The sequence below is a fragment of the Pseudorca crassidens genome, chromosome 8 (genome assembly GCF_039906515.1).
Source record: "Pseudorca crassidens isolate mPseCra1 chromosome 8, mPseCra1.hap1, whole genome shotgun sequence".
Taxonomy (NCBI): domain Eukaryota; kingdom Metazoa; phylum Chordata; class Mammalia; order Artiodactyla; family Delphinidae; genus Pseudorca; species Pseudorca crassidens.
In genome coordinates, this window is record NC_090303.1 from 95,047,653 (window position 1) to 95,065,830 (window position 18,178).

Genomic DNA, 18,178 nt, shown 5'->3' on the forward strand with positions numbered 1-18,178 from the left:
CCATATATATGTGTTAGCATACGGTATTTGTTTTTCTCTTTCTGACTTACTTCACTCTGTATGACAGACTCTAGGTCCATCCACCTCACTACAAATAACTCAATTTCATTTCTTTTTATGGCTGAGTAATATTCCATTGTATATATGTGCCACATCTTCTTTATCCATTCATCTGTCGATGGACACTTAAGTTGCTTCCATGTCCTGGCTATTGTAAATAGAGTTGCAATGAACATTGTGGTACATGACTCTTTTTGAATTATGGTTTTCTCAGGGTATATGCCCAGTAGCGGGATTGCTGGGTCGTATGGTAGTTCTATATTTACTTTTTGTTTTTTGTTTTTTGCGGTATGCGGTCCTCTCACTGTTGTGGCCTCTCCCGTTGCAGAGCACAGGCTCCGGACGCACAGGCTCAGCGGCCATGGCTCACGGGCCCAGCCGCTCCGCGGCATGTGGGATCTTCCCGGACTGGGGCACGAACCCGTGTCCCCTGCATCGGCAGGTGGACTCTCAACCACTGCGCCACCAGGGAAGCCCTCAATAATTTTTGAATGAACAAATGGTGAGGATGTTGCTAAATTTCTCATCATGTTTACAGTTTATGTGATAAAGAGATCAGGGGCCACAGCCTAAGTTTTTAGTGTCATTTTTGTTTTTAATTAATTCTGTTCAAGAACAGGAAAGATAGAGCTGTGGATCCAGTGTAGAAATCAAGAAGCTACTGCACTGAAGGGATGGAGGGACAGAGGAACCTCAGTAGCTTTCAATGGTGTTTATGATCCATCTTGCATAAGGATTAACTTCTGTGAAGAATCCTTCACTTCCCAGGGTGACACTTCCTTTTGCCCAAGTCAAGATGCCATGCAACCTCCCACCGCAGATGGCTGGAGCTGCTGAGACTTCCTGCCAGAGAGTGGGAACAGGAGATCAATAGTGCTTGGTTCTCATGGAACAAGAATTAATTGCAAGAAGTGGCACATTATAGTAGCAGAAGCATCTCACGGCCTGGAATCATTTTTCTTGAGAGGTGACAAAGCTTTCTTCACATCCATGCAGGGCTCACCTCTCTTGGTTTGAATTTGACCAAACTGAGAGCAAGTAGGAGGAGAAAGGACAAATGGCTCTCCCCCCCCCCCCCCGAATCTCTCCCACTGTTAAAGGAAGGCAGGGGAATTGATCAGAAATCCAGAGACTGAGGAGAAAGAGTAGAAGGGCTCCAGGCCTCCTTGTTGGGCACCATTTGGTTTCCCATGGGCACCTCTCCTCGTCATGGACCCCTTGCTATCTTCCTGTCTGGGGAAGGGAAAGATACCTTATTTTCAGATAAGTTCTTTAGAGGTTGTCCCACACACATGATGTTTATTGCCATTCTTTCATCTTGCATATTCTGGCACTCATCGTGGGGGAGAGTATATTGGTTTATCCAAGTCAGCTTGTCAGGGTCACTAACTGTGGGGAAGAGAAATGAAGGCCAGGGTTACTCTCCTTATCACACATACTCTTGTGATCAGCCTCTATTTTGTGAATACATTAATACCCGAGAATATTTATGGCAGGTATCAGACATTCCATCCTTCTTAGAGTCCCCTGTTCAGTATCTCTGTGTCAGAGCAGTGGATTCAGAGCATTATGTGAGCCTTACGTCAGATATCATCAGATCTATAATTCTCTCTGTAGCGTGCATAACTTAGAAAGCTTGAAAAACCCACAGGAAAATTATGAATGATTGTGAGAAGAGAGAGACACAAAGCCATTGTCCCCAAGAAACCTTCATTTTTGGCACCTACTTCATCATCTTTACATTTAACCATAAAGGTAGAAAACTATTTTTAATGTGTCTAAACATGCTTTTTTAGTGAGATAATTTATAAATGGATTATTTATAAGTGTATGTGAGTGTATATGTATAAATATACATATATATTTTCCCCTAAGAAGTAATATTGCCCATCTCACTAATAGCAATTGTTACTATACTGTTAACCTCAGGATGCAAGGAGTCTAACCAAGGCATTATATAATTTTAATCTCTGGTAGAGAGTAACAAGGAGGAAGGAAACAAAAAATTAACCAGAGATTGCTCAGGCTAAGCCTAGTGTTACTTACAGAGAAGGATTTTTCTGATATATATCCAATCTAACGTCTTAAAGCAGATTAGACCAGAAAATGTCAAGTCAGAAAAGAACAAGATGAGTTATGTTGTTTTAAGTTTTTGTGGAAATTGAACTGAAATACATAGAACAAGCTAGGTGAAAGTAACCTAGTTACTTGAAATAATGAACTCAATACATATTGGGAGGCTGGCACCAGAGAGCTTGTAGAATTGGTTTGTCACTATGATTCTGACATGCAGAGCCTATGGGATAAAACATTTATGTAGTTTTATTTTGTTTTCAAATGCTGTGTAATGAATTACTTTGTAAAATGTGATACAGTTACTTTGAATAAGACTTAAAATCTTCAATTTGTTCAGAAAATATGTTCACTTAGATTCCCTGGAATGTTGCTTCTAAATTGAAAATGAAGTTGCCAAATACTGAGAATACAAAAGCTCCCACTTTCTACTTTTGTTTTCATGAAACAGACTGATAGACAAAAGTCTCCCACTTTTTTTTTTTTTTTTTTTTTTTTGGTACGCGGGCCTCTCACTGTTGTGGCCTCTCCCGTTGCGGAGCACAGGCTCCGGACGCGCAGGCTCAGCGGCCATGGCTCACGGGCCCAGCTGCTCCGCGGCATGTGGGATCCCCCGGGACCGCGGCACGAACCCACGTCCCCTGCATCGGCAGGCGGACTCTCAACCACTGCGCCACCAGGGAAGCCCCAGTCTCCCACTTTTTATTTTTACAGAACATATGAATTGTTCTGTAACTACCAGAGAAGGGTTTAAACCTGATTAACACCCATGACAATTTGCCTCAGTGAACAGGCTTTGGCAAGCCAATCAATCAATGCCACTTTTTAAAGTCAGCAAATCAGACTCGCCTCCAATAAACATGCTGAGTGCCAACCAATCAACAACAATCTCACCTGGGTAACCACGCCTCTACAGATGACGTCAATTTTCTTAAGCCCCTGAAAGTCTTCTAAACCCTGTACGGAAAGCTTCCCACAAACCCCATATAAGCCTAGTACTCTGCTCCTTGAGACTGCTGTCTGCTCAGCATTGCTCTTCTATAATAAGCAATAAATTTAGCTTTATCAGTTCATTTCAGATATCAAGTGGTGGTTCCAGCATCCTTTGATAATACTGAAAGAGAGTATAATGGTAGTGTAAGGCCCTGCAGTAATCCCTCTAGGGTCAAGAGCATTACCTCATAGCAGCTATTTCCTTCAGGTATATCTGTCCACATGTTCCCCAGCGCCAAAACCTTCTCAGGATGAAGAACACAGAGTCAAAAAACACTTACGGTTTTTATATTTACTCCAGGTCCAGGTTGGGATAAAGCAGGAATTATTAACTGGTAAGGGTTCCATGGCTATGGCTATGGTTCCCACTTGGTTGTTGAGTGCCGCAGCCTTAGACAGTTTTATCATCACCAAGTCATTGTTCAGAGATCCTGCGTTGAATTCAGGGTGGGGCACCACCATTGAGTAATTCCGTACCTGCTCTTTCTTATTTTTGATGTTGGGTTGATAAACTCCCAATCGGATTTTAACACTATGGAAGAAAGAAGGCAGGCAGTTGGAAAAGAACAGGGTCACAGAACGTCAGAATTGCAAGAAGTGTCAGAGGTGACCTCCTCCAATCATCTTAATTTTATCTCTTAGACCTAAGAACTCAAGTGACCGGCCTTGGTCTGTAAAATAGTAATAATAATAGTTTATAGGACTGTTGTGTTAGACTCAATGTATAGACATAAAACCTGACATGGTATCTGCCACCTAGAACATACTCAGTGCAATCTAGTTGTGATGATGGTGATGATGGTGGTGATGGTGGTGATGGTGATGATGGATGATCTGAATGAAGAGGTAACAGAGATGGCACCACAATGCATCATTGCCAAGGTTGTTGCCTGCGCTACACTGTCTCAAGCAACTCTTGAGCAAAGCGTATTGTACCCTTTGTTTCTGGATATTCTTAGGCCCTTCCCAGCTCCTCTTGGGCCCATATCATTGTATTTACCATGTGCTGCCTACACTCATTATAGATTCACAAGACTCTTAGTAGTCTATCAGGACTCCCATTTACCATCTTCCATTACATTTCCTGGACAAATTAAAAACCCACAGGCTTCTAGTGTCAGGAGTCCAGTCACGTAACAGGCACAGGAGCCACTGCCTACCAGAAACAGTTCATGCATTAGGCCTGGCTGAGAGAAGAACATCCAGTTCACCAGCTCCAGTTCTTGGAGGGGATGAACTGTCTTTATTTCCTTTGTATTTCTCATTAACACACAGAGCACGGCTTCAATCTGGGTCTGAGTAAACTGTCTTGAACAACCAGATGGCTAAGAGTTCTGAGTTAGAAATGACCCTTATATACTCCTGAAACTCTGGCTAGGTCCCAATCATACAACAGTTTCTCACACACAGCAGAGACACTGAGGTTTGTAAGGGACAGCATCATCTCGTGCAGAGCTCCTTTGCCCTTCTCCTGTTACCTGCATCGCATGGCTTCTGCTAACACTTGGACCTCAGCCTGTGAACACCCACCCCTACTCATTACACTCACTCAGCACTGGTCTCTCAGTTTGGCAAACACTCAATTATCTTTACTGCTTCAGAGACTCTGTACACTATTCCCTCTGCCAGGAATTTTCCCCAGGATTTATTCACTTGGTTACATCCCCCTCTTCCTGTTGGTCTCATCTCTTCAACTAGGCCTGACATGATCACCCTAAGCAAAGTAGATATCTTGCTTTATTCCTGTATTTTTCAGCTTGGCACTCTTTTTAATGTTTTATTTGGGGACATGTATTTGTTTGGGCTTACTTCCTCTACCAGAATGTGAGCTCCATGAGGGAAAACGAATTTCTGTCTTGTTCCCTTGCTGTTTTTTCAGTGCATTAAGCAGTCCCTAGAATATAGTAAATGTTCAATAAGTATGTTGAATGAATGAATATTATTTACTCTCTGTGAGAAAGAGTCTTCTGACAGCTTCCTCTTCATCTCCTCCTAAACCACCCAAGTGTGTATTATTTTCCCCGTTGGGAAGACGACCCTCTCTCTTCCTGGGGCTTCTAATTCCCTAGGATGCCATTAGAACTTGCTGGGATGCCTCATCAGACCTGATTTTGTTCGAATAGAACCCTCATGGCTCCCAAGAGCAAACGGATACTTACGGTAAGGGGCAGTGAGCAGTGGTCAGTAGCCACTCAGGGTGAATGAGAGACCCCACACAGGGTTCCGGGAAGGACTGAAGATAGACCATGTAAGGAATAGTAAAATCTTCTGCTACGTTCATCTTCTCAGTGTTAGAATCTTGGGCCGGAATGACTCCTAAAGAATCAGTGGGGTCACAGGTAGAAGGAGAGACAGGGCAAGAGGTGAGAGTTGACTAGTTTTTGCCACCTTAAGGTTTTCAAGGACAATGTCAAGGTCTTCAAGTTATTTTTAAATATTCTTTTAAATCAAAGGGCAATCATGCATGTCACCTGAGCTCTACACATGAAGAAAACTGACACATGTCTTTGCTTGAGATGGAGGTATATTAAAGTTCTATGAAACTAATGCAAAGGCTTATCTGAGGCTGATCAAAAACCCTGATGGGCAGTGCTGTGTATTATAAAAATGAAAAAAAAAGACTTACTACTTTAAAAATAATAGTTTAAATTAACTTTTGCCAGGAATGAAAGGAAAAAGTTAAATACTGCCTGACTTTGGTGGTGAAAGGAGTGGAAAAGCTTGGGATAGGGCCACAGGGCTCTCAGAGCCCCTGACCCAGCCCCCCTTCCTTTCGGGCACTCGCTCCTCCAAAGTCCATCTGCTCAGAGAAGGGGAAGATATGCTTTTCTGGTGTCTGTCCAGGAGACTCGGCAACCTAGGAAATCACACGCTCAAGAGTCCTGGGAGAGTGCAGGGGACTTCTAGTGACTATCCTAACATGCTCGCAGGCACCGGAGAAGCTCAGAGAGACTGCTGGTGGGGTGAGCTGTGCATCGAGAGTGGTTCCTTTCGTTTGCATCAACAGTTACTTGAAGGAAATGCCCACCAACTCCTCTCTCTTCAGTTGTGGCTAGCCACCTCCCTCTCTGACCCTCCCACACACCACCGCATCTCTGCCTAAGCAGCAACAAGACCCCAGACTCACCAGCTGCGCTCATGAGTGCAAAGATGAGATAGCACTTCATGGCAGGCTGGGATCTCGCCAGGAGCAGACAAGTCAGATCAAGCTGTCAGCTGTCTCAATCTTTAGTCCAAGCGTCCTTGGCAAGAACAGCGGGGGGAGAAAATATTAAGTTGGCCGGTAGGGGAGAAGCAAGGCTTTTACAGATGTCTTCAAACGAGCCCTGATCAAAATCCAGTTACATAAGGCACACCTGAGATCTGTCTCTGATGTGGGTGAAAGGGAAAGGGGCAGACCAAGTCCAGCCCCTGGTGCCTCTTCTCTGACCTAAAAATCTCAGGAGTACCTGCTGACATTCTCCTCCCCTCTCTGTGACACAGTCTTTCTTTGTTGTCCTCTCCTCCCTTTGTGACTGTGAACCTCTCTCCCTGCCCTCACTTGCCATCTCCCTTTTCCTCCAGAGTCCCTCTGCCCCCTCAGAGACTCTTCAAACATTGGGGTATGAAATAGATTTAACAAATCACCCTCCCCTCACCATTTTAGTGACGAGGATGCCGTAGGCCTCGTGGAAGTTAACAGCCAAGTCAGGACTCGGAACGGTGTTTCCAGATTTCCCCTGATGTGTAGAACTTTACCTGAGCCCTGTGTTCCCAGAAAACAGCAGTGGGTGGAAAAATTCTTGGAAATTCTGTATTCTGAGAAATGGCTCATCACAAAGAATGACCCTTCCCCATATGAGTTTGAAAAGGCTCCGTCCACTCTCTCATGGCTCCCGTAAGACCTCGGATGACTCCTTTGTGGACGTGTGACAAGGTCAGCCACAGACCTTCCCACCTTTGCCTGAACCACACGGACCCTCCAGCTCCCCATTCTTTCTCTCATCAATGATTAGCTGAGCTTAGAACTGTTTTCCCCCACCCCAATCTAACTACAACTAGAGATAAACACTTCCTGTTCAGCTAACTGAGAATTCCCCTGATGGCAAAACAACCTCAACTGTTAATCTCCCCACCTGTAACTTGTCTACATCTCCCTACAAAAGTCTTAAGGCGAAAGCATCCTGCTGAGGCACTCTGATCTCCAGATCTGGGATGTTCTTCTTGTTGCAATAATCTGAATAAAATCAGTCTCCCTACCTGTTCAGCTTCTGTGTTTGACACTTAGTACTCTTTTTAATGCACCCCACTCCTTCTTTTTATAAGTTAGCCTTAACTTTCTGACTGCCCCCCCGCCCCGAGATATGTAACAAATAGTGGTTTCAACCACGGATATTGGTCTATAGTTTCCTTGTGTTGTCTTTCTCTGGCTTTGGTATCAGGGTAATGCTGGCCTTGTAGAATGAGTTGGGAAGTGTTCTCCCTTCTTCAGCTTTTGGAGGAGTTTGAGCAGGGTTGGTGTTCATTCTTTGAATGTTTGTTAGAATTCTCCAGCTAAGCTGTCTGGTCCTGGGGTTTTCTGTGTTGAGAGGTTTTTGATTACTGACTCAATCTCTTTACTCATTATTGGTCTGTTCAGATTTTCTATTTATAAAGTGCTTAGAACAGCAAGTTCTAATGGTAAATAGTAAGTGCTATATAAATGCTTGTTAAATAAAATAACTATAACCTTAGGATCCCCATATTTTCCAGGCCTCTGGGGACACATTTTTATCTATGTCCAAATATTGTTTTAAGTCCTTAAATCTTTGTAACATTTCCATGTTTATTAATAGCAATGAGGAGCATAGACTCAGGAGTCAAGCTCCTATGGGTAGGGTTCAATTCCTGGCTTCAGGACTCTCTAGGGCCTTGTCCTGATAAAAACATTTAACCCCTTTAAGCCTCAGTATTCTAATTTATAAAATGGGAGGAATATTAGCACCTAATTCATAGGATGGACATCTTGTTTGCTTCCAGGTTTTGGCAATTATAAATACAGCTGCTATCAACACGCATGAGCAGGTTTTTGTGTGGAGATACATTTTCAGCTCCTTTGAGTAAATACCAAGGAGTGTGATTGCTGGATCGTATGGCAAGAGTATGTTTAGAAAGTTTCCACAGCTTAGATGGAATGTAAATTAAAAAGGGATTAGACTGAGCTACTCAGAAAAAATGGATATTTTTAAGACTACATAAAGACTTTTCTAGTTGCATTTTTTCAACAAGGCAGACATTCTTACTTGACTTTTAAAAGTAAGGCTAAAATCATACCAAGATAGTAAATATCTTTATTTTTTAAAGGTCTTTTAAAATTTGATTTTAACACTAAGTTTACTTGCCATAAAAGATAAATGATTAAACTAGTTTTCATTTAAATAATGAATTAAATAAGATTTCTAGGGGAAAAGAGGCTTCTATTTGTCTTATTAAAGCAAATATTCTTAGATAAATTCATCTTGAGTATACCTTGAAAATTTTTGCTCGTTAATGGGAAAACTAACAGATTATGGAGTATACCAATCTGAAGTGAAGTTACTTCTGTCCAGCTTATATATCCCATGTGAAAAAATATTTACATAAGTAGCTGAACTTCCAAGTGCAAATATTGCTTTATTTTACATAGCTATCAAAGGTCCTAACCATGAAGTTGACAGTTGAGAGCCGTCTGAGAGTTTTCAGAGCAAGTGATAAGTAAATTAAATCTATCTGTTACTGTAATGAGATATAGCAAGCAAAAAAACTTTTCCTAATCTCAGACTGTTACGTCTTTACATTGCCTTATTTTTGCTATGAAATATCATGTCTTCCTGGATTTTATTGAATCATGAATTAGGTATTTATTTGTAGTAGATATCTTTTGGTGAGAGATATCTCTTCTGACTACAAAATGGGTTTTTAAATCATAGTATGCTTTCACAGGTCTTTTGATGTTGTTCTTTTGATTATACTTTGGAAGCAGATCTTTGCTTTCCGTTTACCCATTCTTTGATCCAGTTTTCTTTTCCTGTGGCATTTGCATTGATTAGCATTATATTCTCTGGTCTCTATTTATTTGTTTTCTGTTTACCCAATCAGAATGAATACACCGTGAAGGCAAGGTTTTAACTGTTTTCTTCCCTGCTGTATCTTTAGTGAATAAAACACTGTTAGGCAGGTAATAGGCCCTCAATAAGTTAAGCGGTTGGATAAATGAATAGAATAGTTACATTGTCTCCACTGTACAACATACCAAGTTTATTTAATCCATCTGCTGTTAATGACTATTTGAGTTATTTCCGGATTTTCAGTGTGATGTAGACAATACATCAGTAAGCATCCTTGATTACTCTTGGTGGAGACTGTGGCTGCCTCCTTAAAATCTATACCTCCTTTTCTTGATAGCTAACCTTATAATTACTCAGTTAACCAAATATATACCAAGTAGGCTGTGTTTATTGCAAAATGAAAAGGTTACTCGTGCGTTGATGGTGTGCCATGTAACTTAATTATAAGTTCAACAGCATAATCCTCTTCAGTTATTGGCTCAGGGATGAGAGAGTGACCAAATTCAGTTAAGGAGACACAATATGTTTGACAGCAGCTTCTGGGGAAAAAGCTTCTTTCTCCCTATACACAGGCAAGGGAGAGTATGGCTCCAACAGCTGTCTTGATCACAAGGCTTTATCCTTAGGATAAAGCTGACAGTGATGCAGAGGGCAAAGACAGAAATAAATTGGGTCCCCTGATGGCATTTTTGAATTGCTGAATCAAACCATTCTTGCAGTGCTCACTATTTCTAAGCTTCCACCAGTGCATTTTAAAGTACATGTTAAAGTATGAGTTGGACATTCTGTTCCTTGCAACTGAATGATTACTAAATGATACACTCACACTTACACTTTTTTTTTTTTTTTTTTTTTTGCCGGACGCGGGCCTCTCACTGTTGTGGCCTCTCCCGTTGCGGAGCACAGGCTCCGGACGCGCAGGCTCAGTGGCCATGGCTCACGAGCCCAGCCGCTCCGCGGCATGTGGGATCTTCCCGGACCGGGGCACGAACCCGTGTCCCCTGCATCGGCAGGCGGACTCTCAACCACTGCGCCACCAGGGAAGCCCCACATTTTTGTTTTTATAAGCACATTTTAATAGGATAGGATTCTAGAAGTTTAGTTGCTGGGCCAAAGAGCATATAGATTTCACATTTTAATATAATTTCACAAATTGTAACAAGTCAGATTTTAAATAAGAGATAGAAAATGCCAAGATATGCTGAAAAGGGACTATTGGATGGTGTCCAGAAACATGATTTATTTGCCTTTTCATACTTTACTCTGGGCCTGCCCTGATCTCTCATCTTTTATGTTATCTCACTTATCTTTTCAGGTCTCTGAATCGTCCCTCTACCTGAGGTGGTTAGGTGAGTAGGTGTATATCGGTGGTGGTGATGGGTGGGGTAGAAGAACGTTTCAGAGGGAACAGGGAAATCTTTAAACTCATTTGTCTCTGTAGAGAAGCCTGAGATGTTTATTTAAGGTAGATATAAGGTAACATTTAAAAACAACAAAAAAAGAGGAGTTATATGTGAAATTATTTTAGGCCATAAGCAAACATAAAAGCAATTCAATAACAACTAAGGAAATACACAGGACAGATTAGTTATAACTGAACACTTAAGAGCCCTGAATGCAAGGCTAAGGAATTTGGGCTCCATCCTAGTGGCATGATAAGGTAATATTAAGGGCTCAGGACTGCTCCGTACAAATGTGCCACCCAGAGGTATACAAAGGGATGGAAAATTGGTAATAGGGGAAAGTATCTTCCCATACCTTCCTCTTCTGAGATACCGGTTATGGACTGCATACCTGTGTCCCTCACCACCAAAATTCGTATGTTCAAACCCTAACACCCAAGGAGATGGTATGAGGAGGTAGGGCCTTTGGAAAGTTTAGATGAGGTCATAAAGGTGGAGCCCCCATGATGGAATTAGTGCTCTTACAAGAGGGAGATGCTGTTACCTAACACAAGTCTGTGTGCCTGACACAATGAGGCCAAACAATACCAAAACATCAGAGTTTGGAGCAGAGAAAGGTTTATTGCAGGGCCATGCAAGGAAATAGGTGGCTCATACCTTAAAAACCCTAAACTCCCTGAAAGCTTTCAGCAAAGCCCTTTTATAGGAAAGCTGAGGGAGCAGCGTGGCTAGTTGTTGCAGATTTCTTGCTGTCAGATCCTTTGTTCTTGAGGTCAGGTCGCTGTCAGGTCACGATGTTCCTGTAAACCTCCACCAAAACAAATGTTGTTCTCTGTTCTGACAAGAAAGTGCAAGGTCCCAAGGCTCGACTTTTGCCCTCTGAGGTCCAGGCTCTGGCTAAGAAGAGGGGGTCCCCGCACAGGAGGTTTACCCTGCCCGGGAGTGCTCGTCCAGCACCCAGGCCCCGCCGAAGACGTAGTTCTCCGCTGACGATGCCCTCAGGGCCAGGTCCCCAGACCCTGCCCAGCTGTCATCACTGAGGGAGCCAGGCACCCAGGACCCAGCCAGTGCTCAGGCTCCTCAGGCCACCCAAAGCGGGGCTGGGGAGCAGGTCCTGTGGACCCATGCAGACTGCTGCGGCCATTAGGTCGCAGAGGCAGGGAGCGGGGAGAGGCTCCCCCCGCCTCAAGGCCTGGGCCCGGCCAGTGGGCTGCCGTGGCGAGGGCTCTGGAGCTCTGCAGGACACAGCACCCAGCCTGTCCCCGAGGCCCCCCCAGCGCACCTGCTGGCCCTTGATACACCTCTTACCATACGCCCTGCCCGCCGCGAGGACCACGACATGGCAAACCATTGGCCAAGGGCGACCCCCACCCGCCAGGGTCTCCTGCTTCTGATCTCGCAGTAACAGTTGCTCAGTAACAGGGTAACGGCCGCGTGCTATTGGCTGCACGCCTGCCCCGCCCCTATTACAATACTAGAGTCAGTTCTCTCAGCCATGAGAGGATACAGCAAGAAGGCAGCTGTCTACAAGCCAGAAGGGGGCCCCCACTATCTCCTGTGTCACCTTGATCTTGGACTTTCCAGTCTCAAAAACCGTGAGTAATTAATGTCTATTGCTTAAGCCACGCAATCTGTGGTTTTCTGGTTACAGAGCACCAACTGACTAAGGTAATACCCATCCTTCACCGTATCACGTTATCCTACTGGGACTACAAACATTTTTACCTTTCAGAACTCCTCGACCTATTCCAATGCTGTTATGCTCAGACCATATTGTATCTTTCATCCTTGATTCATACCAAATACACATAGGAATCATGTACCGGGACCTGTACTCCTAATCATCCTCTAGGTGATCCAAGGAAAAATGAAAAGTTGCAGGGAACAACATTGAAGAACTAAAGCGGGGTGTCTGTGCTGCCTCTCTGGGTAGGGCGGAAGAGTACAGAGAACACCGCCCCTATGGTCAAGACTTTTATGATCTCAGGGTAACAGATCAATTTTCCACAAAACTTATATGCATTTGCACCTTTTTTTGCTTACAGTTCAAAACAGTACCTACGTTGAGCTGGGGTTTGGGCGGTCTAGTGTGGGACGGGGTACAGATTACCGGCAGAAATCATGCATGCTGTAGAGTAAAATTCCAGATGGAAAACAAGAGTATCTTGGAGAATAAAAGAAATAGGTAGATGAAACCTTGGAAATACAGGATCTGTACTTTTTAAAACACTCTCCATGTAGCCTTTCCCCTAGTCTAGCCTCACAGAGTTTCAGGTAGATTAGAGACAAAGGGAGAGCACAGGGTCACACAGCAGCAGCAAAGCGATGGGATAAGAATGGCTGGGGCTTCACTTCAGCTGCACAGTGAACTAGTTGAGTGACTTTAGGCAGTTGATTTTAACCTTCTGCATTTTAGTGTCATTATCTGTGTAAAAATATAGTGGTAACAGTGATGGCTAACCTTATTCATCTTTATAGCCCAAACATCCACACGGAGTCTGGTGATGTAGGTGAGCAGTAATTTTTTTATTTTTTTGCGGTACACGGGCCTCTCACTGTTGTGGCCTCTCCCGTTGCGGAGCACAGGCTCCGGACGCGCAGGCTCAGCGGCCATGGCTCACGGGCCCAGCCTTTCCGCGGCATGTGGGATCTTCCCGGACTGGGGCACGAACCCGTGTCCCCTGCATCGGCAGGCGGACTCTCAACCACTGCGCCACCAGGGAAGCCCAGTAATTTATTTTGATGAGGCTGAATGAATGACTAAATAACCTTTCAAATTCCATCTTCATGTAATAGTTCAACTCTATATCCACCCTCTTCTCAGTAGCCACATTGAAGAGAAAGTACACAAACCAAGTAAGGACACTTCTTGGATTTATCTGGTACAGGAGAGAATGTTTTTATTTAGATACTGTTTTCAGGATGGGAGGAAGGTGAAGCTGACTAACATGGAGGGTCATGAAGAGATGACGCCGTTTAGTTGTCAGCGATAGTCTTCTGAATCCAGTTCACGTAGTTGCAGACCTTAGTGTAGACACCAGGTTTGCCTTTCAGAGCGCAGCCATAGCCCCAGGAGACAATGCCCTGGAGCTGTCCATTGCAGACCACAGGGCCACCAGAGTCACCCTGGGCAAGAAGGAAGAGCCAGTTAGAACTCACAGCTGTGCCCAGATGGGAGAAAGGCTCAAAGGTGTTCCTCCTTTACCCGGGGACCACCTTCCCAGGCTGCTGACCCTCCATGAAGCCCTTCTCTTTCCCTGGAAAAGCAACCCTCAGTCTCCATACTGGACCCCTATTCTTTCCCCTCCTTTGAACTCCCTCTTTCCTTAGTTGCAGGGCTGTAGTGCCAAGAAGAGGTGGACCGGGCAGTGCAATGCTGCCCATCTAGCCCTGCTCCTTTCAAAGTTTCCTTCTGCTCTAGCCCTCCTCAGAAGCCCGCCTGGATGTACTGTTTGCACATGATCTTCTGTGTATCTTTTCCCCTGATCCCTAACCATTAATATGGCAAAATGAATTTATCATTTATCCCAAATCTATCCCTCAGCCCTCATAATCAGCCCCAGGGACAGCTTTTCAATTGTCTGAGTTTCCGAAAAGAGATATGTGAAGCTGAGCTGGAAGGAGAAGGCGTGCAAAGCAACTAACCTGGCAAGAGTCCTTTCCGCCCTCCAGGAAGCCCAGGCACATCATGTTTTTGGAGATCTGTTTGGGATAGGCACTGTGGCAAACGCTGTCAGACAGGATGGGAGCTTTCAGACACTGCAGGAGCTCAGGGAAGCTGGCTGTTGGGAGTGAGAGTGGAAATGGAAGAGGATTACCCATCCAATCTGGGAAATTTCTTTCTCAGTATCTCTCCCCCCTCTTCCCAATATCCCCATTCCTTCTCTCAGATTGCAGGTAACTTCTGTTTTGGAAGAACAAGTTATATCTGGAGGGTCTTCCAAACGGTTTTCATCAGCAGATTGTTCTCTCTCTGACACTAGCATCAGTGACCATAGATCTCAAATCTAGAGACTTTATTTCTGAAGCGGGGCTATGCTTTGAAAAGTTCCAAATCTCTTAGTCTCTGTTCTGTGTACCTCCTCGCGTTTTGGTTCCCTGCAAATCACTAATCACATTTTAGTTGCATACCTGGCAACTTTACCGTAGTGCTTTTTTGTTGTGTTGTCAAGCACAGGAATGTTACGCATTTCAATTAGTATATTCTAAGACTCCATAGAACCCCACTATTCTCTGGGAATCAGCCTTGAGTGAGAGCTTGGGCTAACTGATGCTGAACACGTTTTTCACCTCTAGGATTCTCAGACTTGGTGATTCTGTTCCAGGTGACACTTACAGCCACTGCTCTTGGTGTTGCCCCAGCCAGAGATGAGACACTGGGTACCAGCAGCTGCACAACGTGTTGGCAGAGGGATAGTGGCTACTTGATTGTTGAGAGTGGCAGGTGGGTCCAGTTTAATCAGCATGATGTCGTTATCCAAGGTCCTTTTGTTGAACTTGGGATGGACGATGATCTTGGCTGCTTTGATGAATTGCTCATTGCCCTCAAGGACTTCAATGTTGTGTGCTCCCAGGCCCACCTTCATTCGGCTGGATTAAAGGGTTACAAGTTCCCTAAGTCTCCAACGTGAGCTCCTTCCCATTCCATTACAGCCCAGTCTTGAGCATAAGCACAGACAGAAGCCCCCACATACACACACAGGTTAGTGTGCACTTAAGGTAGTCCTACCACCTACGGCACAGGTTAGAGGATTCCTTAGGTAGGTGTCACTCCAAGGCCAGACTCACAACCCAACATCTTGCTAGATTCATTAGGTGTAGGAATGGGAACCAAATGATGCCAGTCAAGCAGTGGGAGGTGAAAAGGCAACTGGTGTTGATTAATCTGGTTGGGATTATCAGTTATTGTAGGGAGTCGTGGCAGGCCTCAGAGATATGGCAGAATATTAAGGGAATAAAATGAGTTGTGTTTATCTTTAGGTTGTACTGGAAATGTTCTGTGTTTTGTTACTTGCATATGCCATGTTTTTCCTGGTTGAGCTATAATGATTAGAGCTGTTAAGGTACTCTAGGTATATTTAATCACTCACTATTTTTCTTGCTATGTCTTTATTGCCCTCATTTGGAAGGCCATCAGGGAACTCTAAGGGTATCTTTTTGTGGGAAAATCCCTCAATGCATACAACGCCTGGGCCGGTGTGGGGGGGGCGGATAATGAGGTCTTGAAATCTGAATGCTCCCCCCTCAAGCATAACTCTGTAGTTCTCCCTGATTGTGCTTTGGCAGGGCTGGGGATGACCTGACCTCAGAGAACAGGGCTGTGAGTATTGGTTACTTACGACTTGTAGCAGTGAGCCGCGGACACCACCCACTGGTCACTGATGAGGGAGCCCCCGCAGAAGTGGTAGCCGGAGTTCAGGGACACCTGGTAGGGGATAGAATGCGCTTCACAGGTGTAGCCCCCGACAATCTTGTCATCATCATCAGTGGGGAAAGCAACTGACAGAGAGAAGTTGGAGCTATTGTGGAATTTCTACTCAGAAGCAAGGTTTTGCAGATTAACCAGAAAAAACATAGGTCATGTTTTCTTGTCATACATAATCAGGAAACAGTGATTTTAATATAATTGTTTCCAAAATCTTATCGTTCTATACATTTAACACATGTGCTACTTACACTATTATAAGTATCTCATTTTTAATTTATGCTTTAAATTTGATCAATAGACTGATTTTTTTACATGTCACATACACACACACACACATACAAATCAGAGACTCCTTACGTAATAAATGCCTTGAAGCCCACTACCTGAGAATATAAAGAATACTTTTTACACAGAAGCTTGTTTGCTAAGGAGACATTTAAGTATGCGTTCAATAAAGCTTTGCCGTCACCATGATTGTGTTTATTTGTAGAGTTCAGTATAGGATAAACACCACATGAGGTAACAGAAAGGAAACTTAAATACCACCTGAGAATGTTCTGGCCTGGAAAAAATGGGGAGTTTTGTACTTTTGTTTCCACAATCTCTTCTTGGTTCTCACCTAAAATGTTAACTAAATAATCTCATAGAACATTATAAGGTTTCTCTCTCTAATGTTTCCCCTCATCCCAATTATATTTCCAACATTTTTAATTTATTCAGCACTGTAAATTTTGGACCACTGATTTATTATGATTTCTAAGGACTCCAAATGTCTGGAATTATATGATATATGCCCTGTTGTTCATATATTTTAAAGTAATTTGAAATAGACTTTTTTGATATGTAAATATGTGTATTGAATTTATTTATAACAACCAAATTCGGGAAAATTCTGTAGTAAGTTTGAAGTGTACAATAGTATTGAATAGTATAAAAACAGAAATAGTCATTTCTCTATTTCTTCTCATGATTGCATGACATGTTGTTTTACATCAGAGAGATTTCATTAGTGAAGATGTGGTAAAACCAGCCCATAGCTTTTATTCACGAGAAATAGAGTGTCTTTTCCTGTTAAGATCTCTCTTAAGATGCCCTTTAGTACAGAGGAGACTCAGGCTGTGATACTCACAGCCTCTTCAAGGAGAACAAGATTAGTCTTTAGTCCCAATTATTAACTCCAAGTTCTTATAAAGATCAAAACAACATTCCCTTAACATTGACTATCTTTTCTTTTTCACTCTTACTTCATAGACTGTACCCGAAATTCAGGGCAGATTCTTCCTCTTAATACTTTCTACACTGATCACCCCTGCCCCGCATCATCTTCTCCAGCAAGTGAGATTTAGTTATCTACAGACATATGTACTGTACACTGTTGTTTCAACATCTTAAGCCTCTTAAGTACAGAGATTATATTCCGCATTCATTATTGTCTTCCAGAGTAGAAAGTGCATCCTTAAAAAAGTCATAGACACCTACTGATCACTTATTGATCAAGACTCACCAGCGACTCCCAAGAGAGCAAGAAAGATGAAGGTCGTCATGGTTGCTCCCCGGATCTGGACTAGGGACTATGCTGAAGGGTTTCCATCCACAGCTATTTATACCACCAGGTTTGTCATTGACACCCATGGCCACAGGTGCCGGAAATGTGCTTTCTTCACTGGAAAGTCACAAATCCAAATTTAGAATTCAGTTTGGTGCCACATTGAAGATGATTCAGCATCCAATTTAAACATCCACTTTTGTCCACTTTTGCAGAGGTTATGGGAATGGAAAAAATGAACCCACCTGGTAGAAACTGTTCCCCATAATAGAAAAGTAAGTTGGAGTAAGGTCACAGATCAGGGCTGCAGGTGTCCTGATTCCCAGAGAAAAAATTTAGGTACTTGGTTGTCACAAGCATGAACATTTATGCTGAGGATTATCTTGAGAGCTATAGCCTTGATGTAATTAACATTGCCTGTTTCAGAATTATATAATTTGTCTTGTAGTAGCTCTGGCCTTGTATACCCATGTGAATGTTTCATTATTGATAGGAACACTTGTTCTCCTAAAAAAAGAAAAACATTTCTGATTTGAAACCACAATAGTTCAAAATAGGAAAGGGAAAGAATGAGAATAATTTATCCTTATCTGAACTTAGTATTTAATAG

At 43.3% G+C, this 18,178-nt stretch overlaps 2 protein-coding genes across 2 annotated transcripts; both read right to left on the reverse strand.

The window, feature by feature from the left end:
• Positions 1 to 753: 753 nt before the first annotated feature.
• On the reverse strand, positions 754 to 6,293 carry PRSS58 (serine protease 58). The gene is made up of 5 exons (XM_067745572.1): positions 6,254 to 6,293; positions 5,286 to 5,442; positions 3,408 to 3,658; positions 1,313 to 1,449; positions 754 to 903 (listed from the first exon to the last, which is right to left on the reverse strand). The coding sequence occupies exons 1-5, from the start codon at positions 6,291 to 6,293 to the stop codon at positions 754 to 756; spliced, it is 735 nt and encodes a 244-aa protein (XP_067601673.1).
• A 7,184-nt stretch (positions 6,294 to 13,477) lies between these two features.
• On the reverse strand, positions 13,478 to 17,570 carry LOC137228665 (trypsin-like). The gene is made up of 5 exons (XM_067745573.1): positions 17,527 to 17,570; positions 15,934 to 16,093; positions 14,931 to 15,184; positions 14,240 to 14,376; positions 13,478 to 13,720 (listed from the first exon to the last, which is right to left on the reverse strand). Exons 1-5 carry the CDS (start codon positions 17,564 to 17,566, stop codon positions 13,571 to 13,573), a joined length of 741 nt encoding a protein of 246 aa, XP_067601674.1. The 5' UTR covers positions 17,567 to 17,570; the 3' UTR covers positions 13,478 to 13,570.
• Positions 17,571 to 18,178: the final 608 nt, after the last annotated feature.

What these genes read in the sequence shown, in the direction of transcription:
- PRSS58 (XM_067745572.1), bottom strand. Translation starts at nt 6,293, where the DNA reads ATGAAGTGCTATCTCATCTTTGCACTCATGAGCGCAGCTG. An exon ending in TGCACTCATGAGCGCAGCTG is followed by an intron (nt 5,443 to 6,253) that starts GTGAGTCTGGGG and finishes CTGATTCTTTAG; the next exon opens with GAGTCATTCCGGCCCAAGAT. An exon ending in AGAACTTATCTGAAAATAAG is followed by an intron (nt 904 to 1,312) that starts GTATCTTTCCCT and finishes ACTCTCTGGCAG; the next exon opens with GAAGTCTCAGCAGCTCCAGC.
- LOC137228665 (XM_067745573.1), bottom strand. Translation starts at nt 17,566, where the DNA reads ATGACGACCTTCATCTTTCTTGCTCTCTTGGGAGTCGCTG. An exon ending in TGCTCTCTTGGGAGTCGCTG is followed by an intron (nt 16,094 to 17,526) that starts GTGAGTCTTGAT and finishes TCTCTCTGTCAG; the next exon opens with TTGCTTTCCCCACTGATGAT. An exon ending in CAACACCAAGAGCAGTGGCT is followed by an intron (nt 14,377 to 14,930) that starts GTAAGTGTCACC and finishes CACTCCCAACAG; the next exon opens with CCAGCTTCCCTGAGCTCCTG.